This window comes from Neovison vison, chromosome 1 (assembly GCF_020171115.1).
Source record: "Neovison vison isolate M4711 chromosome 1, ASM_NN_V1, whole genome shotgun sequence".
Lineage (NCBI taxonomy): Eukaryota > Metazoa > Chordata > Mammalia > Carnivora > Mustelidae > Neogale > Neogale vison.
The window spans coordinates 218,256,273-218,278,905 of record NC_058091.1 but is presented as its reverse complement, the minus strand read 5'-3'; the positions used below and the strand labels follow the sequence as shown (position 1 = coordinate 218,278,905).

At 43.7% G+C, this 22,633-nt stretch overlaps 1 protein-coding gene across 2 annotated transcripts in view; it reads left to right on the top strand.

The window, feature by feature from the left end:
* MAP1B (microtubule associated protein 1B) overlaps positions 1-21,838 on the top strand; it is a 95,603-nt gene extending 73,765 nt beyond the window's left edge. For both annotated transcript variants that reach the window (XM_044267461.1, XM_044267469.1), the window contains 4 exons: positions 40-180; positions 6,275-12,785; positions 15,916-16,154; positions 17,382-21,838. In XM_044267461.1, coding sequence (XP_044123396.1) covers positions 40-180; positions 6,275-12,785; positions 15,916-16,154; positions 17,382-17,537 — 7,047 coding nt within the window. In that variant the 3' untranslated portion in view covers positions 17,538-21,838. The remainder of the gene's footprint in view (positions 1-39; positions 181-6,274; positions 12,786-15,915; positions 16,155-17,381) is intronic.
* The last annotated feature ends 795 nt before the right edge of the window (positions 21,839-22,633 follow it).

The window sequence follows — 22,633 nt, the reverse complement described above, 5'->3', positions numbered from 1 at the left end:
ACGTGTGGCTCATGTTCAGCTCCCTGTGCTTTGTTTCAGGTGCGCCTGATGATCACGGACGCTGCCCGACACAAGCTGCTCGTGCTGACCGGGCAGTGCTTTGAAAATACCGGAGAGCTCATTCTCCAGTCTGGTTCTTTCTCCTTCCAGAACTTCATAGAGATTTTCACCGATCAAGAGGTGGGCTCCTGTCTGCAAATAGCTAAGCTTTCCAGTTGCTTGGTTACAATTGTAGCCTGAGGCTCCACTTTGAAAGCCTGGGATTGGGGCTAGGAGAAAGGGAGGGAATGCCACACCTCCTTTGAAATAAGCAAAATTGCATGATCCAACATACTGTAGTCCTACTGACTCATCACTAAAAGAATTCGGGACACCCATCTATAATGAATTGGAACCATTCTTAATGTGCTGGAGATGGAGGTGGAGGGGGTTTGGAATAGTCAATAGTTTAGAGATGGCAAAAATAATGAAGAAACTTGAAATGATAGAGCACAGAAGAAAACCCAGGTGTCCTGTTTTTTCTGAAAGAGTACTCCAAAGATCTCTCAGTCTTTTGGTAGGATTCAACTGCCCTGATATCTTTCAGTATCTGTACTTACTTTCCCCGGTCTAATTATTTCTCACTGGTCTTACTGTTAATGACTGGTCCCAATGTTTGAACTTGGGCTACTTGAACAGCCCAACAAAGAGAGGGCTCAAGAAAGGGAAGCAGGTAGGGAAATGCGGCATATCCTTGCCCCCAACAACAAGATGGTTAAGGCAGCTGGATTGAACGTGGGTCATTGGTATTTCTAATGAACATATCTTATTCACTGATGATACATGTGAGGGGTTGAATATTATATGACATTAGTGGTGTTTGGTAAAATCAGATTAAAGAGCTTAATTTGTTTATTTTTGCTTGAGAATTTATCCTGGCTGGGAAAATTCTCTTTCCAAAACAACATGCCTCTTTCATTTTGTTTGTTTAGTAGTTAGATATTCTAACTACTAGGGCCATCAATGTAGCGGGTTGGGGCCTGCCCATGGTGGATCACAGGTTTCTACACGGAGGGGCTGAGGGATGTATACACAGGAGTCCCCGTGTCCACTTGAAACCATCTTCCTGAGAACTTCCTGAGTTGGTGGCCTCTCAGGCACCCAAGTGGCAAAGGGCCATCTGTCTCTAAGGAAGCATTTAAGCTTCCTTAGCCCTGGACTTCACAGAGAGGTCTCTCTGTACCTGTCATCAGTGGTGAAAGCTGTGGCTTTGTTTGGCTTACCTAGAGGCTTTGTGAAAACTTTGGCGGGATGACTTCACAGTGTTTCACTCCCCACCTACTGGGGAGAATAAAAAACAGGGAAAAGAAACATTTCACTTAGCGTTTAAAGCCCCCACTTTCAGAAGGTGTGATGTCAGCTGGGGCCTGAGGCAGACAGCCCTGGCTCCCCACAGCAGGAAGGGGCCTCAGGGGGCACTCACAGCTGGTACCATCCTAACCTGCTTCAAAACAAATGAAGGCTTTTGTCCCTTTCTCTCCGGAGTTTGTCATCTCCCTACCTCCAAGGCTGCTAGGGTTTAGCCTGCGCAATTGGAAATCACTGACTTAATAGAAGATTGTATTGACCAATGGTCACTAGCCATTTAGAGCCACGACTGCCCCCTGTGTCCTTGGAAAAGGTACAGAATGACTTCGTAACAAAGGGACCTTAAAGGTCACTGGTGTTGAGGTTTGTTCCTTTTATTGAGTTCTTGATATATGCTCGTCCCTCTAGAGAAACCAGAAACACCATTTAGGAAAAACAAATGATGCACTTAAAAAAAAATAAAAATAGATTAAAAATAAGTGGACTGAAAGTACAATTACTAATACATCTTGAGCTTCAGTCCGTGGGAGTCTTAGTCATTGGAGGTTAACTACATAACCAGAATTTAACGGATAGAAGAGTCATCTGGGCAACCCATTCCTCCCTGAAATCGGAAGAAGGTGAAATCACATCTCCTGGGACAGTTTCCATTCTCTCTGTTAGAGAGTTTTTCCTTCTTTATCTCATTCTATCTTATTTTGGGAAAGAATGTGCTCCCTTTTCCACGTGAGGTATTGCAGACACCCATCACCAACACTGCCAGTTGTTTTTTCCCTTCAGGTTATTTTCAGTTCCGCCCACCGTTCTTCATAAAAGAAGAGAGTGAAAGTTCATTACATTGTCTGGTCATTTTCCTTTAAACCTGTTGGTGGGAAAGGGATGAGATGGGTTTTGGGGGAAAGTGAGGAGTTGTCTTGGGCATGTTTTAGTGCCTTGGTGTTACCAGACAATTAGTTACATGAGTCGGGGGCTTGAGGAACCAAGAGTGGGGCTGGAGACGCGTGGAAGCAGATGAGGTGATCTAGAGAGAGAAGTGTATTTGAAGAGCAAGGTTTAGAGGTTATGGTAAAGGAGGAGGAGACGACAACTTCAGTTTGTCTGTTTGGTTTTGGTCTAGTTTCTTTAAAATGTCATGACTCATACTGGGTACCATACTCCAGGGGTCCCTGACCAGGTTAGGACTTCTAACCTGACTTCTGTAGTTTTCAATACAATCTTTTATTAAGTAAGTCTAAAAGTAACTTTTGACCATCAACATCCATAATTTAAATGTCACTGGGGAGGGGATGCAGGCTTTAAAGAGAGCTGTAATTTCCATAAACTAGAGGCTCACTTTAAGAAAAAGAAAACAAAATTATCAGTACACAGTTAAGTACAGGGCTTTGGGAGGGAACCATGCCAGTGAGGAGCCTTGAAGTTTAAGCTTCTTTAGCTTTACGATAAATCCACTTGCCTGTCAACTAAAATCCGTGAGTCTTCTCCATGAATATGGCTGTTAAGCCACATCTCCCAATCCTTTGCTTTATCCTGCTGGTTTACTGGACCTTACATTTATCCCTTTAGTACGTCAGCCTGTTAGAGTTAACTTAGCCATCATCATCCCAATGTCAAGAGCTTTCCATGAGTGTTTTAATTCTGCCATCCCACCTTTTGCTCTGCCTCCCATTTTCATGCCACTGACAGATTTGACAAGCATGTCTTTGCCATTTTTATCCAAGTCAGTGCTCCACAGGACATAAATGAGGCCTGAGGCATCCCATCACAGACCTCCCGTCCAGGTTGACACTAAGCAGCAGGATTTCTATGAGTGGCTACGTATCCGCCTCATTCTGCTATCACACTGTTCAGAGATCTTCTTAAACGTCTTGCTAAAACCCAGAGATACACTGTCCACTGTATTTCCTCGCCAGTCAAGCAAGTAACCTAATCAAAAAAGGAAATCTAGTTAGAGTAGGCTGTGGTTTAGAAATTCAAATCTTATTTCATTATCTGCAGTAAAGTAAATTATTTCTCATCTCTTCCTTCCTCTTCCAGTATGCCTGCATTTAATTAGAATTTTAACATATTTAACAAAGAGACTATCTTTGCCCCAAGCAATATTTCTTCCAGTTGAGTCTCGTGTCTGTATTCCTAAGAACAAATGTAGGGTAGCAATCCGTGTGCTTGAGAAGTATTCGCAGGCTCATGGTCACTTCCAAAGCAGCCACTCTGGGAGGACAGTGCATATTGAATTGGCCAAGTTCAGTGCAGTTTAACGAACATCTCTGGAGCTGATGATGTATTAGGGAAATACACATAACAATACAGAGATACACGAGGGTGTGTTTCCTCCTATTCACAAACTTCTACTACAATGGGCTGTACTAACTACCATTTACTATGATGATATTTCCAAACACTATAAGAGGAAGACACTGTTTCCAAGTCTGAGACGTACTCACAAGTTTCCTTGCCACTGCTAAGGCTGTTGGCTCCTCTTTGTTTCTCTCATCTGTGCATTGCACACAGATTGAGTGGGTGTTTTTAAGACTTAGTCTTTGCTCTGAGACACTCACTCCAGCATTCGTGTTGGTGGTCAGGTCTGGAAGTTGGCTCAGGCAGTGGCGGGGTGGGGGGTGGGGGACAGAGGCTTTGTTGCCGCTCTGTAGCTCTAAGACTGTGGGAGTCATGCCTCCTATTCCCTCTCTCCTTCGTGAAGCCTTCTCTCTAGCTCTGCTCTCTGCATTCCTGCCTCATCATGGCCAGTAGACTGCGGCTTCTCCAGGGAGACCCGATTTCCCCTTTCCGAAAGAAACCTGTGCAGTGCTGACTTTCTTCTCTGCTTTCCCTTGTACATAGTTTTTTATTCACCAGACTCTGCTGTTTTCCAATATGCTTGACTTCCTCAAAATTCTGTGCAAACTTGCTTTTTTTGGGGGTCATATTTCCTTCATTTCTTAGGAACTTCCCAGATAGAAGTGAAAAGATGGGAAATAGAGAGGTATTCATCAAGTTAGTTTTTGTTTGTTTGTTTGTTTGTTTTACCTTTTCCTTAAACTTGATTCAATACCTTCTACACACAGCTGGCTCATACCCTTAGCTGCCACACCCCTCAGGGTGGAATTTTAAAAACTGAAATGAAGTAGACTTAATTTTAAAAAATTTCACTGTTGAAGACTCAGCATTTTGAGTTTTCCTAGATTTCTCCTCTAAAATGTATTATAAAGCATGAATAGTGTGTATGTACTTGGTGTGAAAATGAGGATGGAGAGAACCCCAACTGTGCTACAATAACGGTGATGAGGGTCTATGCTAATTACTGGACGACAGACCTTCTTTGGTGCTAATGTTTGCTCTGATCAGCAGATAATTTGAGTAAAAGCCACCCCAGATGTGCTTTTTCAGTTTTCTTACCTTCTAAAACAGTGGACTCGTCTCCCTTTTATAGGAAATTGTCAAGTCTGAGGAAAACAACAAAGTCAGACTTATTATTTTGCTATTTTGTGACCCTTCACAAAATGTAGGATAAATACACTAACAAAACAGAAGTGGGAATGTCACTACAATCTAATGTAGGAAAATTCAGATTCTATAAATTACCCATCTACACTACACATACTAGTTGCCTTGGAATGTTCGTATCCAGGAGGTTGTGTGAGACAGGAAACCATTCGAAGACTGGAAAGTGAGAGTTCATACCATGCTGGCTGGGGGATGCCTGGGCCAAGTGAAGTCTTTACTTTCCTCTTCATCATTAGCCATCAAAGACACAGAGCTCTTTTCACTTGAAACTCTGGGCTGATTTATGAGCTTTGCCATACCTGAGAGAAGACTGGAGTTGATGACTTGATTTTCCCTCAGTATTTACTAAGCCAAGACCATGAAACATATGGCCATACTATGGAGTTAGAAAGCACTTTGATTAAACCCCAGTCTCTGTTTTGGTCGTGCTTTGCTCTTCTGCATTCCCATCCTATGGTCCTGTCCTATGCACTGAAAAAATTTTGAGCCAGATTGGATCCTAGCCACTCACATCCAGCTCGCCCTGAGAAAAGCAGGAGTTGTGAGAAATCCAATGTTTCACCTTGGATTTAAACCTGAGTTAATGGGGGACAAGTCTGGCTACTTGCTCCTATAATTACTTATCCATTTGCTTTCATCATGACTTTAATCAGAGGATTTGTATTTTCTGAGAATCCGCTGGATGAGCCACTCATGTTTTAAAGATGCCAGAACCAGTGACTTTTTGTAGTGATGTGTAGTCTAGAACTTTCTGTCTCTGAGGGGAAGAAAAACACATCCAACTTTTTGCTTTGGTATCCACCAAATTTTAAAAGTAGTGAAAAAATAATGAATACTGTTTTTCTGAAAATAAATAAATTGGAAAAAAAAAATAAAATAAAAGTAGTCAACAACTAGTGCACTCTATCTAAACTTTAATGTGTCAGGCAGGCCTTTTGGCCAAGCCCAGTGGAATCGAAGACATTTTATGTAAGTGGTGAGATGACTCTCATAGGCTTCCTCTGTGATTGTGTAAAGGGCATTTTGTGCATGACAGGCACCCAGGGGTGATACCCAAAGTGCTTCATAACCGCTGCGGCACAGGCACTGGTCATTCAGAATGGCCACTGGTCCTAGAACCGGAGCAGAGGTCTGGAGGTCCCCTGCTGGGCAAGAACAGAGGCTGGAGGGGTCCCAGAGGAGGTGCTGGCAGGGGAGCAGTGGTTGAGGCAGAAGGGAGTAATAGAAGGGTGCGGGGTGGAGGCTGTTCAGCTACCAGAATGGCAATAATTCTGTGTTTACCCAACTAGCACCTCTGAAATCAGCCCTTTGTGTACCTGGTGATCCTGTAATGCGTAGTAATGGATGGAAATGATGGATCAGTGATGATAGTCACTTAAACCTTTTCTTTTCTTCCTTTATTATTATTATTTTTTTTAACTCCCAGATTGGGGAATTACTGAGTACCACCCATCCTGCCAACAAAGCCAGCTTAACACTGTTCTGCCCTGAAGAAGGGGACTGGAAGAACTCCAATCTTGACAGACACAACCTCCAAGACTTCATTAATATTAAACTCAACTCAGCTTCTATATTGCCAGAAATGGAAGGACTTTCCGAGTTTACCGAATATCTCTCGGAATCAGTGGAAGTCCCATCTCCCTTTGATATCCTAGAACCTCCCACATCAGGCGGATTCCTAAAGCTCTCCAAGCCTTGTTGTTACATTTTTCCAGGAGGGAGGGGCGACTCTGCACTGTTTGCTGTGAACGGATTCAATATGCTCATCAATGGAGGATCGGAAAGGAAATCCTGCTTCTGGAAGCTCATCCGACACTTGGACCGAGTGGACTCCATCCTACTCACCCACATTGGGGATGACAATTTGCCTGGAATAAACAGCATGCTGCAGCGGAAGATTGCAGAGCTCGAGGAAGAACAGTCTCAGGGCTCCACCACAAATAGTGACTGGATGAAAAACCTCATCTCTCCTGACTTAGGAGTTGTATTTCTCAATGTCCCTGAAAATCTTAAAAATCCAGAGCCAAACATCAAGATGAAGAGAAGCATAGAAGAAGCTTGCTTCACTCTCCAGTACCTAAATAAATTGTCCATGAAGCCAGAACCTCTCTTTAGAAGTGTAGGCAATACCATTGACCCTGTCATTCTTTTCCAAAAAATGGGAGTTGGTAAACTTGAGATGTACGTCCTTAACCCAGTCAAGAGCAGCAAGGAAATGCAGTATTTTATGCAACAGTGGACTGGCACTAACAAAGACAAGGCTGAACTAATCCTGCCTAATGGTCAAGAAATAGATATCCCAATTTCCTACTTAACTTCAGTCTCCTCTTTGATCGTGTGGCATCCAGCAAATCCTGCAGAGAAAATCATTCGGGTCCTGTTTCCCGGCAATAGCACCCAGTACAATATCCTGGAAGGACTGGAAAAGCTCAAACACTTAGACTTTCTGAAACAGCCACTGGCCACCCAGAAGGACCTAACTGGCCAGGTGGTGACTCCAGCTGTGAAACAAGTGAAACTGAAACAGAGAGCCGACAGCCGAGAGAGCCTGAAGCCAGCTGCAAAACCACTTCCCAGTAAATCTGTCCGAAAGGAGTCCAAAGAAGAGACCGCTGACGTCGCAAAAGCTAATCACGTGGAAAAGGCAGCCAAAGTTGAAAGCAAAGAAAAGGTAACCGTGAAAAAAGACAAGCCCATAAAAACAGAGACCAAACCTCCAATGACTGAAAAGGAGGTCCCCAGCAAGGAAGAGCTGCCCCCGGTGAAAGCTGAGGTGGCTGAAAAGCCCACCACAGATGTCAAACCCAAAGTTGCCAAGGAGAAGATGGTGAAAAAGGAAACAAAGGCAAAATCTGAAGAAAAGAAAGAGGAGAAGGAAAAGCCCAAGAAAGAAGTGGCTAAAAAGGAGGACAAAACACCCATTAAGAAGGAGGAAAAACCCAAAAAGGAAGAGGTTAAAAAGGAAGTGAAAAAAGAAATCAAGAAAGAAGAGAAAAAAGAACCCAAAAAAGAGGTTAAGAAAGAAACCCCACTGAAGGAAGCCAAGAAGGAGGTGAAGAAGGAGGAGAAGAAGGAAATTAAAAAGGAAGAAAAGGAACCCAAAAAAGAAGTTAAGAGACTTCCTAAAGACACAAAGAAATCATCTACTCCTCTATCTGAAGCCAAAAAACCAGCTGCATTAAAACCAAAAGTACCCAAGAAGGAAGAGGCTGTTAAGAAAGATTCTGTTGCTGCTGGGAAGCCAAAGGAGAAGGGGAAGATTAAAGTCATTAAGAAGGAAGGCAAGACATCAGAGGCTGCGGCCGCAGCCATTGGCTCTGTGGCTGCTGCTGCGGCTGTGGCAGCAGCAGCTGGTGTAGCAGGCGCTGGCCCTGCCAAAGAACTTGAGGCCGAGAGGTCCCTTATGTCATCCCCTGAGGATCTGACCAAGGACTTTGAAGAGCTAAAGGCCGAAGAGGTCGATGTAGCAAAAGACATGAAGCCTCAGCTGGAGCTGATTGAAGATGAGGAGAAACTGAAGGAAACTGAGCCAGTTGAAGCCTATGTCATCCAGAAAGAGACAGAAGTCATCAAAGGCCCTGCTGAGTCTCCCGATGAGGGAATCACTACCACTGAAGGGGAGGGTGAATGTGAACAAACTCCAGAGGAGCTGGAGCCGGTCGAGAAGCAGGGAGTGGATGACATTGAAAAATATGAAGATGAAGGAGCTGGTTTTGAAGAATCCTCAGAGACTGGAGACTATGAAGAGAAGGCAGAAACTGAGGAGGCTGAGGAGCCGGAAGAGGACGTTGAAGAAAATGTGTGTGTGAGCACCTCCAAGCACAGCCTCATGGAGGAGGAGGAAAGTGCCAAGGCTGAGGCAGATGTGCACATTAAGGAGAAGAGGGAGTCTCTGGTCAGTGGAGATGACCGAGCAGAAGAAGACATGAACGAGGTGGTGGAGAAAGGAGAAGCTGAACAATCGGAGGAGGAGGGTGATGAAGAGGATAGAGCCGAGGATGCCAGAGAGGAAGAATATGAGCCCGAAAAAGCGGAAGCTGAAGATTACGTGATGGCCGTGGTCGACAAGGCTGCGGAGGCTGGTGGCGTCGAGGATCAGTATGGATTCCTTACCACAGCCATCAAGCAACCAGGAGCCCAGTCTCCTGCCCGAGAACCTGCGTCTTCAATTCATGATGAGACTTTACCTGGAGGCTCAGAGAGTGAGGCCACCGCTTCTGATGAGGAGAATCGAGAAGACCAGCCTGAAGAGTTCACTGCCACCTCTGGCTACACGCAGTCTACCATTGAGATTTCCAGTGAACCCACCCCAATGGATGAGATGTCTACTCCTCGCGATGTGATGAGTGATGAGATCAACAACGAAGAGACAGAGTCACCATCTCAAGAATTTGTAAACATCACCAAATACGAGTCTGCACTATATGCGCAGGAATACAGCAAACCTGCTGTTACAACACTCAATGGATTATCTGAAGGCTCAAAAACAGATGCCACAGATGGGAAGGACTACAATGCATCAGCCTCCACCATCTCACCACCATCGTCCATGGAGGAAGACAAATTTAGCAAATCTGCTCTGCGTGATGCGTACTGCTCGGAAGAAAAAGACCTAAGAGCCAGTGCCACACTGATGATCAAAGAATCCATCCCAGCAGTCTCTGATGAAAAACTGAGTCCACCCAAGAGCCCATCCCTGAGCCCATCTCCTCCTTCACCCATAGAGAAGACCCCTCTAGGTGAACGCAGTGTGAACTTTTCTTTGACGCCCAATGAGATTCAAGTCTCAGCAGAGGCAGAAGCAGCCCCAGTGTCTCCTGAAGTGACCCAAGAAGTAGTTGAAGAGCATTGTGCTAGTCCTGAGGATAAGACCCTGGAAGTGGTGTCTCCCTCTCAGTCTGTAACTGGCAGTGCGGGCCACACACCTTACTACCAGTCTCCCACGGAAGAGAAGTCTAGTCAGCTCCCCACAGAAGTAACTGAAAAACCACCAGCGGTTCCAGTGAGTTTTGAATTCAGTGATGCCAAAGATGAGAATGAAAGGGCTTCCATAAGCCCCATGGATGAACCTGTGCCTGACTCAGAATCTCCCATTGAAAAAGTTTTGTCTCCTTTACGGAGCCCTCCCCTAATTGGATCTGAGTCTGCATATGAAGGTTTTCTAAGTGCTGATGACAAGGTTGCTGGTAGAGGTGCTGAAAGCCCCTTTGAAGGAAAGAATGGAAAACAAGGCTTTCCAGACAAATTAAGTCCAGTTTCTGACATAACCTCTACTGGTCTTTTCCAAAACAAAGAGGAAGGGAAAAGCACAGACTTTATACCAATAAAGGAAGACTTTGGTCAAGAAAAGAAAACTGACGATGTCGAAGCTTTGAGTTCTCAATCTGGACTGGCTTTAGATGAAAGGAAGTTAGGAGGAGATGTTTCTCCTACCCAAATAGATGTCAGTCAGTTTGGATCTTTTAAGGAAGATACTAAGATGTCCATTTCTGAAGGCACTGTCTCAGACAAGTCGGCTACTCCTGTTGATGAGGGTGTAGCAGAAGACACATACTCTCATATGGAGGGTGTGGCCTCAGTATCCACAGCTTCTGTGGCTACAAGCTCATTTCCAGAGCCAACAACAGATGATGTGTCTCCTTCTCTGCATGCTGAGGTTGGCTCCCCACACTCCACTGAAGTGGATGACTCCCTTTCAGTGTCTGTGGTGCAAACGCCGACTACTTTCCAGGAAACAGAAATGTCTCCATCTAAAGAAGAATGTCCAAGACCAATGTCAATTTCTCCACCAGATTTCTCCCCTAAAACAGCCAAATCCAGGACACCAGTCCAAGATCACAGATCAGAACAGTCCTCAATGTCTATTGAATTTGGCCAGGAATCCCCTGAGCATTCCCTTGCTATGGACTTTAGCCGACAGTCTCCAGATCACCCTACGGTGGGTGCGAGTATGCTTCACATCACTGAAAATGGGCCAACTGAAGTGGATTACAGTCCTTCGGACATGCAGGACTCTAGTTTATCGCATAAGATACCACCAATGGAGGAGCCGTCCTACACCCAAGATAATGATCTTTCTGAGCTTATCTCAGTGTCTCAGGTTGAGGCCTCTCCATCCACCTCTTCAGCACATACTCCCTCTCAGATAGCATCTCCTCTCCAAGAAGACACTCTATCCGACGTTGCTCCTCCCAGAGATATATCCTTATATGCCTCACTCACCTCAGAAAAAGTGCAAAGTCTAGAAGGAGAGAAACTCTCACCAAAATCTGATATCTCGCCACTCACCCCACGGGAGTCCTCTCCTTTATATTCACCTAGCTTTTCAGATTCTACCTCTGCCGTCAAAGAGAGCATAGCAGTTTGCCATGCTTCCTCTCCTCCAGCAATGGATGCAGCATCCGCAGAGCCCTATGGCTTCCGTGCCTCAATGTTATTTGATACGATGCAACATCAGCTAGCCTTGAACAGAGATTTGACCTCATCTGGTGTGGAGAAGGACAGTGGAGGGAAGACACCTGGTGACTTCAGCTATGCGTATCAAAAGCCCGAAAAAACAACCAGGTCCCCAGATGGAGAAGGCTATGACTATGAGTCTTACGAGAAAACCACCCGGCCCCCAGATGTGAGTGGCTATTACTATGAGAAGACAGAGAGAACCACAAAATCCCCATCTGACAGCAGCTACTCCTATGATACCATTGAGAAAACCACCAAGACTCCTGAAGATGGTGGCTATGCCTATGACATTCCTGAGAAGACCACCCGGAGCCCTGAAGAGGGGGAGTATAGCTATGAGACAAGTGAGAAGACGATGAGGACCCCTGAAGTGAGTGGTTACAGCTATGAAAAGACCGAGAGGTCTAGAAGGCTCTTGGATGACATCAGCAATGGCTATGATGACCCTGAAGACGGCGGCCACACACTTGGAGATTCTAGCTACTCTTACGAGACCACTGAGAAAATTGCCAGTTTCTCTGAGTCTGGAAGTTTCTCCTATGAGACATCTACAACAGCTACACGAACCCCTGAGGCTTCGAAGTACTGTTATGAGACTGCAGAGAAAATCACCAGAACGCCCCAAGCATCTACGTATTCCTATGAGACTTCGGACCAGTGCTACACTGCGGAAAAGAAGTCCCCCTCAGAGGCTCGCCAGGATGTTGACTTATGCCTTGTGTCCTCCTGTGAATACAAGCATCCCAAGACGGAACTCTCACCCTCCTTCATTAATCCCAATCCTCTTGAGTGGTTTGCCAGTGAAGAGCCAACTGAAGAATCCGAAAAGCCCCTCACCCAAGCAGGGGGAGCCCCACCACCTCCAGGAGGAAAGCCACAGGGGCGACAATGTGACGAAACCCCTCCCACCTCAGTCAGCGAGTCTGCTCCCTCCCAGACAGATTCTGATGTCCCTCCGGAGACCGAAGAGTGCCCTTCCATCACAGCTGATGCAAATATCGACTCTGAAGATGAATCAGAAACTATCCCCACAGACAAAACCGTCACATACAGACACATGGACCCACCTCCAGCTCCCATGCAGGACCGCAGCCCTTCTCCACGCCACCCTGACGTGTCCATGATGGACCCGGAGGCCTTGGCCATCGAGCAGAACCTGGGCAAAGCTCTGAAGAAAGACCTGAAAGAGAAGACCAAAACCAAAAAGCCAGGCACAAAGACCAAGTCGTCATCCCCTGTCAAAAAGGGGGACGGGAAGTCGAAGCCCTCTGCAGCTTCACCCAAACCAGCGGGCTTGAAGGAATCCTCAGATAAAGTGTCTAGAGTGTCTTCTCCTAAGAAGAAGGAATCTGTGGAGAAAGCAACAAAAACCACTACCGCTCCCGAGGTCAAAGCTGCACGTGGGGAAGAGAAAGACAAGGACACCAAGAATGCCGCCAATGCCTCCACATCCAAGTCGGTAAAGACTGCCGCTGCAGGTAGGTGGAAGGTGCCGGCACCCTAATAGAGGCCGAGATTGCTGCACTTGGACCGGAGCATTTGAATTTCCCTGCGACTTGGTACTAGGAAGATGAGAGAGTACAACAGTCCCTTTCCCCTCTACTGCCTTTTCTGCCAAAAGGCGTGGGTCTCAGCCCTGTGGGGCCGTAGGTTTGAGGGTGGTGTGGCACTCTGCCCGGAGCGGCTCTGATTCACCAGGTGTGATTTCCTGGCTTTGTTCCATTCTGCAACAGAGCAACCACAGCCTTGTTCTGAATCTTCAGAACCAGGGATGTGTGTTTCAGGCTCCCCTGGGAGACTGTGTTGGCATTGACTTCAGCCACATGGGCCTCAGAATCAAGGGAAGGTGACACAGGCCAGGAGCTCCCAAAGGCTTAGGGAGACCCAGAGTGCCAAGCCAAGCCTAGCCTAGCATGGCCAGTGTCGGCCCAAGATTTAGATTCAATTTTTTTATGAAAAAAATTTTTAAAGTAAAATCATCACATTTTTAAATGTAAAGTTATGACACTTAAAAATTAAAAATTAGAAAATTTTTACGTTTAAAAATAATCGCCAGTCTAGGGCGACATGCACATTAAAGGTAGTACTCTTATTTGTTTTCTTACTGGCCAATGAATGTCATAATTTCAATTGCCAGTACACAGTACAAATTGAGAGAAAAACATCAAAGCTCTTCTTATCCCCCTCTTAGGCCATGGTCTCACTAACAGAGTCAGGATTCTATACCAGTTTGAAATTCAGTTGGTAGGAGATATCTCTGACTTTTGATCATTTCTGTTTTGATCCCAATTCCCTTATTCATCAAGTTCTCAGCAGTGACCTGGGTTTTTGATGAGCAGGTCTCTCTGATGGCCCGGCTTTATTTCTTTGCTTCAAACCAATCATAGGGATTTGCATTAATACATTTTATTTGTTTTAAGTAGTTACTCAGCAATTTCAGACCTCAGTTCACAAAGTACTACAAATCGACCCAAATGTGTAAAGCAAAAAATAATTTAAATAACATTTCCTCATTTATTAAGGGAAAAACCTGATAGCTGACCCTTGGGACTCTGAAATTCTGTGCCTGTGAGGAAGCATCACTTATAGCTGCAAAGCTTTACTTTGAGCAGCCGGGAGGGTCAATTTCAAGCCCGAGTTCTCATCACGTTTCCTCTCTGTACATGCCTGCAGCCAACAAACTGAATTTGCTCATGCTTAGAAGTAGTGGAAAACCACTAGATAATTAACCTCTTGGTTTGAAAGAGTTGGCAGCTGGCCTGCACTTGGGAGAAAACATGAAATCCTTCCAGACAGATTAAAAACCGACCGAAACTGGCTACCAAACTTGCCAGATATAGCCACTCTCGCCCACACAACGGGATTTTAAAAACATTTTTTGTGTGTCATTTAAAGAGGTATTCTTAAGGCCAAGTGATAAAGAGGAGTTCATTTGAATTTACTTTGAAGGTGCTTTTCCAGTAGATTTCTACAACAACACAACTGCATTATTGATTGATTTTTACAACAAACCTTGGTCGACTCTTGTCAGTTCTCTCAGTTTGTGCTTCTGTGAGCAACGTTCGTTTGGCGTTGATGGTGGTGATTTAGCTCACAGGGGGAAACTGAGGACATTTTTAATGGTTAGAACCGTAGTTTATGAACTTCCGCTATCAGTCAGAATGCTTTGGTATATGGGCGTCATGAGGTAAGTCTGAGCTAAAAGTAGCTCAGATTCATTAAAATGGCTGGTTATTTATTAAAATGAGTCAGTTTCCCCAAATATCAGTTTGGCTGATTCTCATCACTATTCCATCCTTCTGAAAGTAAAACCGGACAACTGGTGGTTTGACTCTGGGGTGATAGTCTTGAACTCCCCTATGGAAAAAGGAAAGAGGATTAAGTATATAGGATCCAGATGCGCATTAACATGTATCTGGGATGCTTTTAAAACATGGTGGTGCCCAGCTCTGTCCCAGCCCAGTGAAGCCAGACTCTGGGGTGTGGAAGGCCTGGCCCTGAGTATTAGGCTTACTAGGTGATGCTAGTTATACAGCTAGGCTGAAGGACCACTGCCTTAGAATGCCAGTTCTGTGACTGTTCAAAAAGTTGACACCTTCTAGCCAGAACAAGTCAGGAAGTCATCTCACCAGACCAGTTTTGGGTTCATCTGAATCTTGACCTTGCCAGCTTTATAATTTAGACTGGGAGTTCTGGCAGCCAGACACCCCTTCCCCCAGTCTGGTAGGTCTCGACTGGCTAGAGAAAGCCATCTTTCTGAGCCTTTTTTTTTTTTTTTAAGATTTTATTTATTTACTTGACAGAGATCAGAAGTAGGCAGAGAGGCAGGCAGAGAGAAAGGGGGGAAGCAGGCTCCCTGCCAAGCAGAGAGCCCGATGCAGGACTCGATCCCAGGGCCCTGAGATCATGACCCAGCTGAAGGCAGAGGCTTTAACCCACTGAGCCACCCAGGCGCCCCTCTGAACCTTCTTCTTGTCAAAGTTTGGTAGCCAGCTTTGCTGAGGGAGAGAGGTCTCACTTTTCAGAGTACTGTGTGAGGACAGAATGCAGTGTTTCATTAGTTTATGAACAAGACTGAGTTCGGGGGGCCCTGGAGATCATAGGATGTTAAAATCTGAAACATTTACTGAGTCAGACGATGGGGTATGATATTCAGCTGTGACCAGAGCTTCTGTCACATGAGATCCTAAAGTGGATTACTAACACTGCTTAACTGTGGTTTACCAAATGCAGAGGCCTCTTTTTGACTTTCAAAATGGGTTTCTTAGATCACATTTCAAATTAGGATGCACATTAGCAACTCTTAGGAGGAGGGATTACTCTCTAGTTCCGTCTTTTGGGAGGGCCTTAGAAGTCTTCTTCCTTTCTAATGGGCTGTCCACAAAGGAAAACCATCCCATCCTTTGCTTTTCCTGTTGAGATGATAAACAACCATGTTATGCTTTCTCCAACTGCCCTTTACGAGAGAAAGAAACACCCAATCCAAATGCCCCCTTTGCATATCCAGCAGGACTTTCTTGGGGATGAGTAGGAAGAGAGTAGTACCGGACCAGTGGGTTTCTTCGCATTTCTGTGACCCAAGCTTTTCTCTTTGCTTATTTACTAAAGGACCAGGGACCACCAAGCCTTCCAAGCCTTCAGCTGTGCCTCCAGGCCCCCCTGTGTATTTGGACCTGTGCTACATTCCCAATCACAGCAATAGTAAGAATGTGGATGTCGAATTTTTCAAGAGGGTGAGGTCATCCTACTACGTGGTGAGTGGGAATGACCCTGCTGCCGAGGAGCCCAGCCGGGCTGTCCTGGATGCCTTGTTGGAAGGGAAAGCCCAATGGGGCAGCAACATGCAGGTAAGAGCCCCAGGACAGTGTCTGCATGGCACATGGAGCTGTGTCCAGAGGTGGAGGGAAGGAATTGTGTTTAAAGAGGCACCACTGTGATTGTGGATTGCACGAGGTGCCCTGTGGGTCTCTTACACATGAAACCTCCGGAGGACAAAGTGGATTTCACACATGGAAGATAGTCTAGAATATTATTCTTGGCACCTAGTGGTGCCAACCATAGTCTAGGAGGAGAGCTACTTTATCATCCTAATCATAATTCACTTGTCTACAAAACGGGCCCAAGATTACTTTATCTTCCCCCTGATATACCAAGAATATTTGTGTATGAATCAAAATGGTATTTCCATGTGAGAGCTACTACAGTTGTCTTTACTCCTTTGTGTTTCACAAATAGACCAAAGCTAGGAATGTGGCCATTTGGAAAATCACCTGTCCAGGTGAAATCCCATAGAAGGAGCACTACAGAAAATGGTCCCCAACAAGACTCTTCCAGCTCACAAACATCGTAACTGGCTACGAGCCACCTCTCTTATTTCGGCTGTGATCTTTGTTTATCTCAGTTTTACCAGTGGTTTTGCAGAGTCACTTAATAAACTATGTTTGCATAATATTAAATAGAATTATTTGCTAGTTAATCATATTAAATTTCATGAGAAACACCCAGTGGTCTCCTAATGAATATTAGATGGAATTTTTACCATTCAAACCAGTGCCCACCCAGCCAGCCAGCCAGCCAGCCACTCACTCTACCATCCCAGCCACACACACAAAGATAACAAATCTTTGTTCCCAGGATGAAATATTAGTTACACACAATTAAGCAGCAGTGATAACTAAAGTTCCTTGAATTAAATACGCAGTATCTTTCATGCAAAATTGCCCAGGTGTGTGAAAGGAAATACAAGCAATCCCTCCTTTCCCGAAGCCCTTCTTCTATTAACACTAAATATCTGAAAACCCGATGATGAATATAGATGGACTAATTGACTGGTCCATGAGCCGCTTTTGGTTCCAGTCTTCAACTCTCTCAGGAAAACTTAATTTTTTGCAGCTTCATTTTGATTCCTGGAAAATGTAAGTTGAAAAGTCCTTTGTATTTCTTGAGAAAAAAACAGAAAAATTTCCTCTCTTGCCCCTTCTTTTAATGGTCTGATTCGTACCTTATTATTGTTCTATTTTTTTGGTCTGATTTCTAGCTCTGCCCTTAACCAGCTATTTTCTGTCTCCCTGCAGGTAACCCTGATCCCTACTCATGACTCAGAAGTGATGAGGGAATGGTACCAAGAGACCCATGAGAAACAACAAGACCTCAACATCATGGTTTTAGCAAGCAGCAGCACGGTTGTTATGCAAGATGAATCCTTCCCTGCATGCAAGATTGAACTGTAAAAACCAAGGCCAGCCACACCACAGGATTTGAACTTTGTTTCCAGAAATTCTTCAATTTGAAACCACCTTTTCTAAAAAAGTCAATTCATCTAAATAGGTCACTGAACTGTTACCTGCCAAATGCTATACTGTGTCACGGTGATGCAAGTCACTAATATTTCTTAGTTTTTGCTGATTGCTAAGGGAAGTAACAGTATTCCCACAGTAGGGTTCAAGTTACTGCAAAATTACCTACCCCAATTCATCTCTGCTGAACATTTGGAAACCATGCACTAGCAAACCCAACTGACTTCTGCTAGGTAGAGGCATTTGTCTTAGAAAGAGAGAGAGAGAGAGAGAGAAAGAGAGAGAGAGTGCGCGCGCACAATGAGAGAGAACACAGGAGAGAGAGAATGAGAAAGGAAAAGAATGCAAGAGAAGGAGAGGTAATGGTCGAGTGTGCTGGTGAGATACCCAGAGAGAAAGAGACAGAGCAAGGTGGGGTAAGGAGGAGAAAATAACCAGCACTTAGGGCTGCATTTTTGCAGGCAGTCTGTATTCTATAGTCTACATAGGCAAAGTTCTCAACTTGTGTCAGTCTGAGTCATCAAAAAGGGTCTTCATTTTCTGAAACAAGTTAGCTGGAAGGAAACCAAAAGAACAAAACGTGTTAGGAGGGCATGTGAGATTTTCACGCCTTAATTAAGCTCCTTCAATTTGAAGGCTGCACACTGACATGATGTAGTGAGCGCAGACTGGATGCACGAGTGGTTTGAACCCCGTTCCGAACTCTCAGACTCTTCTGACACACGAGTAGATCGATCTAAGGCATGCTCCCAGCATTTGTTCACCCAGTTAGTCCACTCGGAGTCACTTCACCTGCATGCGGAAACACCCAAGTCCACCCCAATTAACAAGCAAATACCAAAGCGGTTGGGAGTACACACGGTAGACAATTTGCCTTAGAAAGTGACTTGAATGTACAAAGATACTTGATGCACTTATTTTTTAATGTGAGACCGCAAGTTTATAAAACATCCATGTAGGATTATAGATACTCCAGTTCAAGGAGCAAGTGTGTGCGCGTGTGGGGGTCCTAGAAGCTGATCTGATGGGTGCAGCGGTTTGAGGCTGAGTCATGTGTTGAATTACCACCTCCGTGCACCTGTGGCCCCTCAGCCAAACAAGTTGAGCCTTTCATAGCTTCTTTAACTACTGCAAGTTCCAAGATCGAAATGGCTTCTAAGATCAGGACTGGGAACACAGTGAATCTTAACGGTGGAAGAGGTTCTCGGCAAGTGTACAGTATTTACCTTCCTTTGTCTTACATTGGCTTTTTTTTAATTTTCCATTACTTTCTGCATAATTATGGGATCAAGTGTACAGAAGTTTTTTTTTTTCCCTAGATATGTGAGAACTTTTCATAGATGAAATTTTTAACAAATGTTTTCATTTACAGGAAACTGCAAAGAAAATTTCAAGTGACAGTCTTTTTTTTGAAGTCTTTCATAAGACAAAATAATGTTTCTTGAAGTTCTGGTGAGGTTGAAGTCTGATAGTGCAGTAATAGTATTTATTAAAACCCATAACTACCAGGAATAGTGATACCTCCCACCCCTTGATTCCCCTAACATAAAAATCCGAGTACGCGTTATTTGAGAGTGGGGGAGAATGGCACGGTAGGCTACTTTTCCAGGCCTTTGCAAGTATATCACCCTGTGGTATTCTACATCCTTCTTTCAAGACCTTTAATCATGAGGTAAAAGAGTCAAGACAAGTTCAAAGAACCCTGGCAAAAATTTGCTTTGGGATTTTCTTTTCTGGAAAAAAAGTAGAAGAAATAATTCACTGAAAGCAAACGAATTCTCGTCTCCAACGATTCATCACATAGAGTTCAGAGATTATTTCCATCATTGTCGTTATTGAACTATGATGAACCTGGAAGCCAGATCATGATTTAAACTGATGTCAAGTTTCAAGTTGCAGATCAATGCACCCAGTGTTCAGATGTGGCAAACTTCTCAGTGACAACTGTGCTGTGCTCTGTCATGTTGTGTTTCCTGCAGACTCTTAAGATCTACGGAGTAGTGAACAATGACCTCATTTTATTTTCTATGTTAGTTATTTATTTCAAAATTAACATTTTAGTTGATTTTTGTCTGATAAGTGTATGTTTTGCACTGCTAACTACTATGAGGGTTTAAACAATGCTTCTTCAGGTCCCTTCACAGAGGACCTATGCAGTCTACTTAATGCTGTGAATTACATTTTTCAAATGTTTTAATTTTTTTTTTAAAAATTAATATTCTATTTTTTTTAGGCTTCTCTAGAAATGCAACTTTTATTTATTACCCCATTTCTTTAGAGTCCTTAAGAACGACACATTGATAAAGGGTACAAAAAATTCACACAAAACGGAAACTTGTTGTGACAAAATGGATTTTACTGAGTATAAACTTACCTACTTCAAACTTATTTTATGAGACAACCTAAGATACTCATGGTGATTTACTGATTAGTTGAGTTGGTTAGGTCCACGTAATACATGGGAAGAGAAACTGATTTCCAGCCTTCTTGCCAAATCCAGACCTCTGCTTGATTTTTCTTTGACAGAAGATGGAATTATTTTCCAGTTTTCCAAATTAAGTTTATTTAACATGTGCATTATTTTGCTTTTTAAAAAAAAACACAAACGTTTTAGAGAATTATAGCCAGTCTTCAATTGTAACCATTCTATCCTACTCCTTTATTTTTCTTCTTTTTTGTTATGGGATTTAATGGTAAAAATATACAAAAGCTGTCACTGGTCAGCTGGCTCTTTTTCCTATGAAACCAACTATACCTTTTTCCATCCATTGTTCTCAGTGATGACCACAGAGCTTGAGTATACCAGGAAAGTCAGCATTGCAGGTTGCTCCTGTCCTTCCAGACACCTTTCCTACCTGTGTGACTAACCTAATTTTGCTAGTTCCATAAGTACACAATTAGTTTAGTAACAGCCATCACAATGTACCATGTACATTCATGGTGAGGGCTAAAGATTGACACAGACTTCTAGGAGCTTTATTCATACTGATTACTTAATCCAATTGTACAGATTGAATATTTGAGTGAAAGGAATTGACACTCTGTTTAAATGATGAGACTCCATCGAGAGGGCACTCATGATCATGAACTTTTGGTAGTATTCTTAAGCAAAATTCTACAGAGACTAAATGTTAGAGATGATCCTCCACTTTCAATTTTAACCAATTCTATCCCCTTTCTCAAAACCCAACCCCCATGCATGCTTTCTCAGTCTTGTGGTGGGACTGGATACAATGACTGACTCCCCTCCCCAACGCCATTTTCCATGGAGTTCAAAAAAAAAAATTTTTTTTTAAACCTTACATATCCTAGTGAATGGTTTCCCCAGTGTATATGAATGTTTTAAGTGTCTCCAATAGCTTATGCAGTTTAGGAGCTTTTCAATACTCATTTAATAAGATTCAGTCATTTGCTAATGAAAATTCTACCACCTTCCATTTTCTATTACCAAATTTCAGCTCTCAGGAGCTGCTCTACAATTCTGAAATTGCTTTTCTTGCCTCTCTTTAGTCACCTGTCACAGGAGGTTCTTGCTCGGTAATGATATTGTGAGTTAGATTAATAACTTTTTTTTTTTTTGTGCGTCAGATTTAGAAGAAAAGATTTGTTTCCATTTGAAAGGAACTGTAAGCTTTTATCTTCTAACCAACTGAACAACACACCAAAAGCAGCCTAGGGATGAGCATTTCTTTGAAAGCAATTAGGTTATTCACCTGGTATTTAAACTATTGACTATTTTAAAAAAATCTGACTCTATTCATTTAAAAGGCAGCATCAAAAACTGAAAAGGAAGGAAAAAAAAATAGCTTCTCTGCACTCGTTTGGAGCTCCCCAAACAGGAGCCATCATGATGAGGCATCAAGACTGGGCTGCCCCTTTGAGAACACTATGCAGCCGTCCTGAGTCGTGCGTACCTGCGCTGCATGCAGCCTTCTCTTTCCGGCCCTGGAAGGAAGTGGTCTTGAGCCCGGCGGAGAAGCACCTCCACTCCTCTCTCTTGTTCTGAATGGTGTTTGTGTCAGTCTGCAGCTGTGTATGGTATTATGTCTTATAATCCTGCATCACTTCTATCCTATCCAGTCATATCTAATGTAGAAAATTAGTTTTCAGTGAAAGTAATATGTAGTGCTTTTATGATATTTGTGTGCAATATCCCCTCTTCCATTGAGGATATTTGATGTAAAAGAAAAAAAAAAAACTCAGTTCCACAATAAAATACAAAAGTGGCAAAAGTTCATGTGTGTGCTGTGCTGTTTGTCTTGTGTGCCGGGTTGGGCTTATCGGGAGCTGGAACTTGCCACCCACAGTGGGGGAACACATTCACTGGTGAGGGCTGACTGTGTTTTTTTTCAGTGGCTCCCTGGCTTTTGGCAAACTGCAAAGAGGGTGTTGTACTATTTGCCTAACTGCTACATCGTTATCTTTACTAACCCACCCTAGGAGCATGCTCGGGTCTAAGGACAGAAACTGGGAGGTGAAGGAAACAGATAATTATCATTATTGCTTAAAAACAACAAATAAGTAGACCAATGTAGATGCGGGAGGATACTGGGAGGGTTTCTTATAGAAAGCAAAAACAGGTTTTAATCCTAGCTGTGCTACAGACAGTTGACTGGCTGACCTCAGTTACTTTATCCATCCGAAGTTCCTTTACTTACCTGTAAAATGAGAGGATTTGACAAGATGGTCAGACTGGGTGATCCCTCCCAATCTGGGGCTCTACAAAGCCGTCATGTTCAGGAATTACATCTAATAGCATATCTCCCACTTGGTTTCTTACTCAGTTACAAAATAAGCTTATATAACTAACATAATACCCCGTGGCTTTGACTGACACCCAAGAACGAAAAGCTGTTCAGGAAAAGTGGTTATAAATAACAGAGTATCTGAAAAAAGGAAGGAATTTCTCTTAGTCATTTGATTCTTTTACGTTCACTCTATACCCAGCAGTGGGTAATACTGTGGGAATTTATCAAGGCAAACAAAACAAAGGGCTGCCCTAAAGTGACTGGGGTGACAGGGGCTCCCAA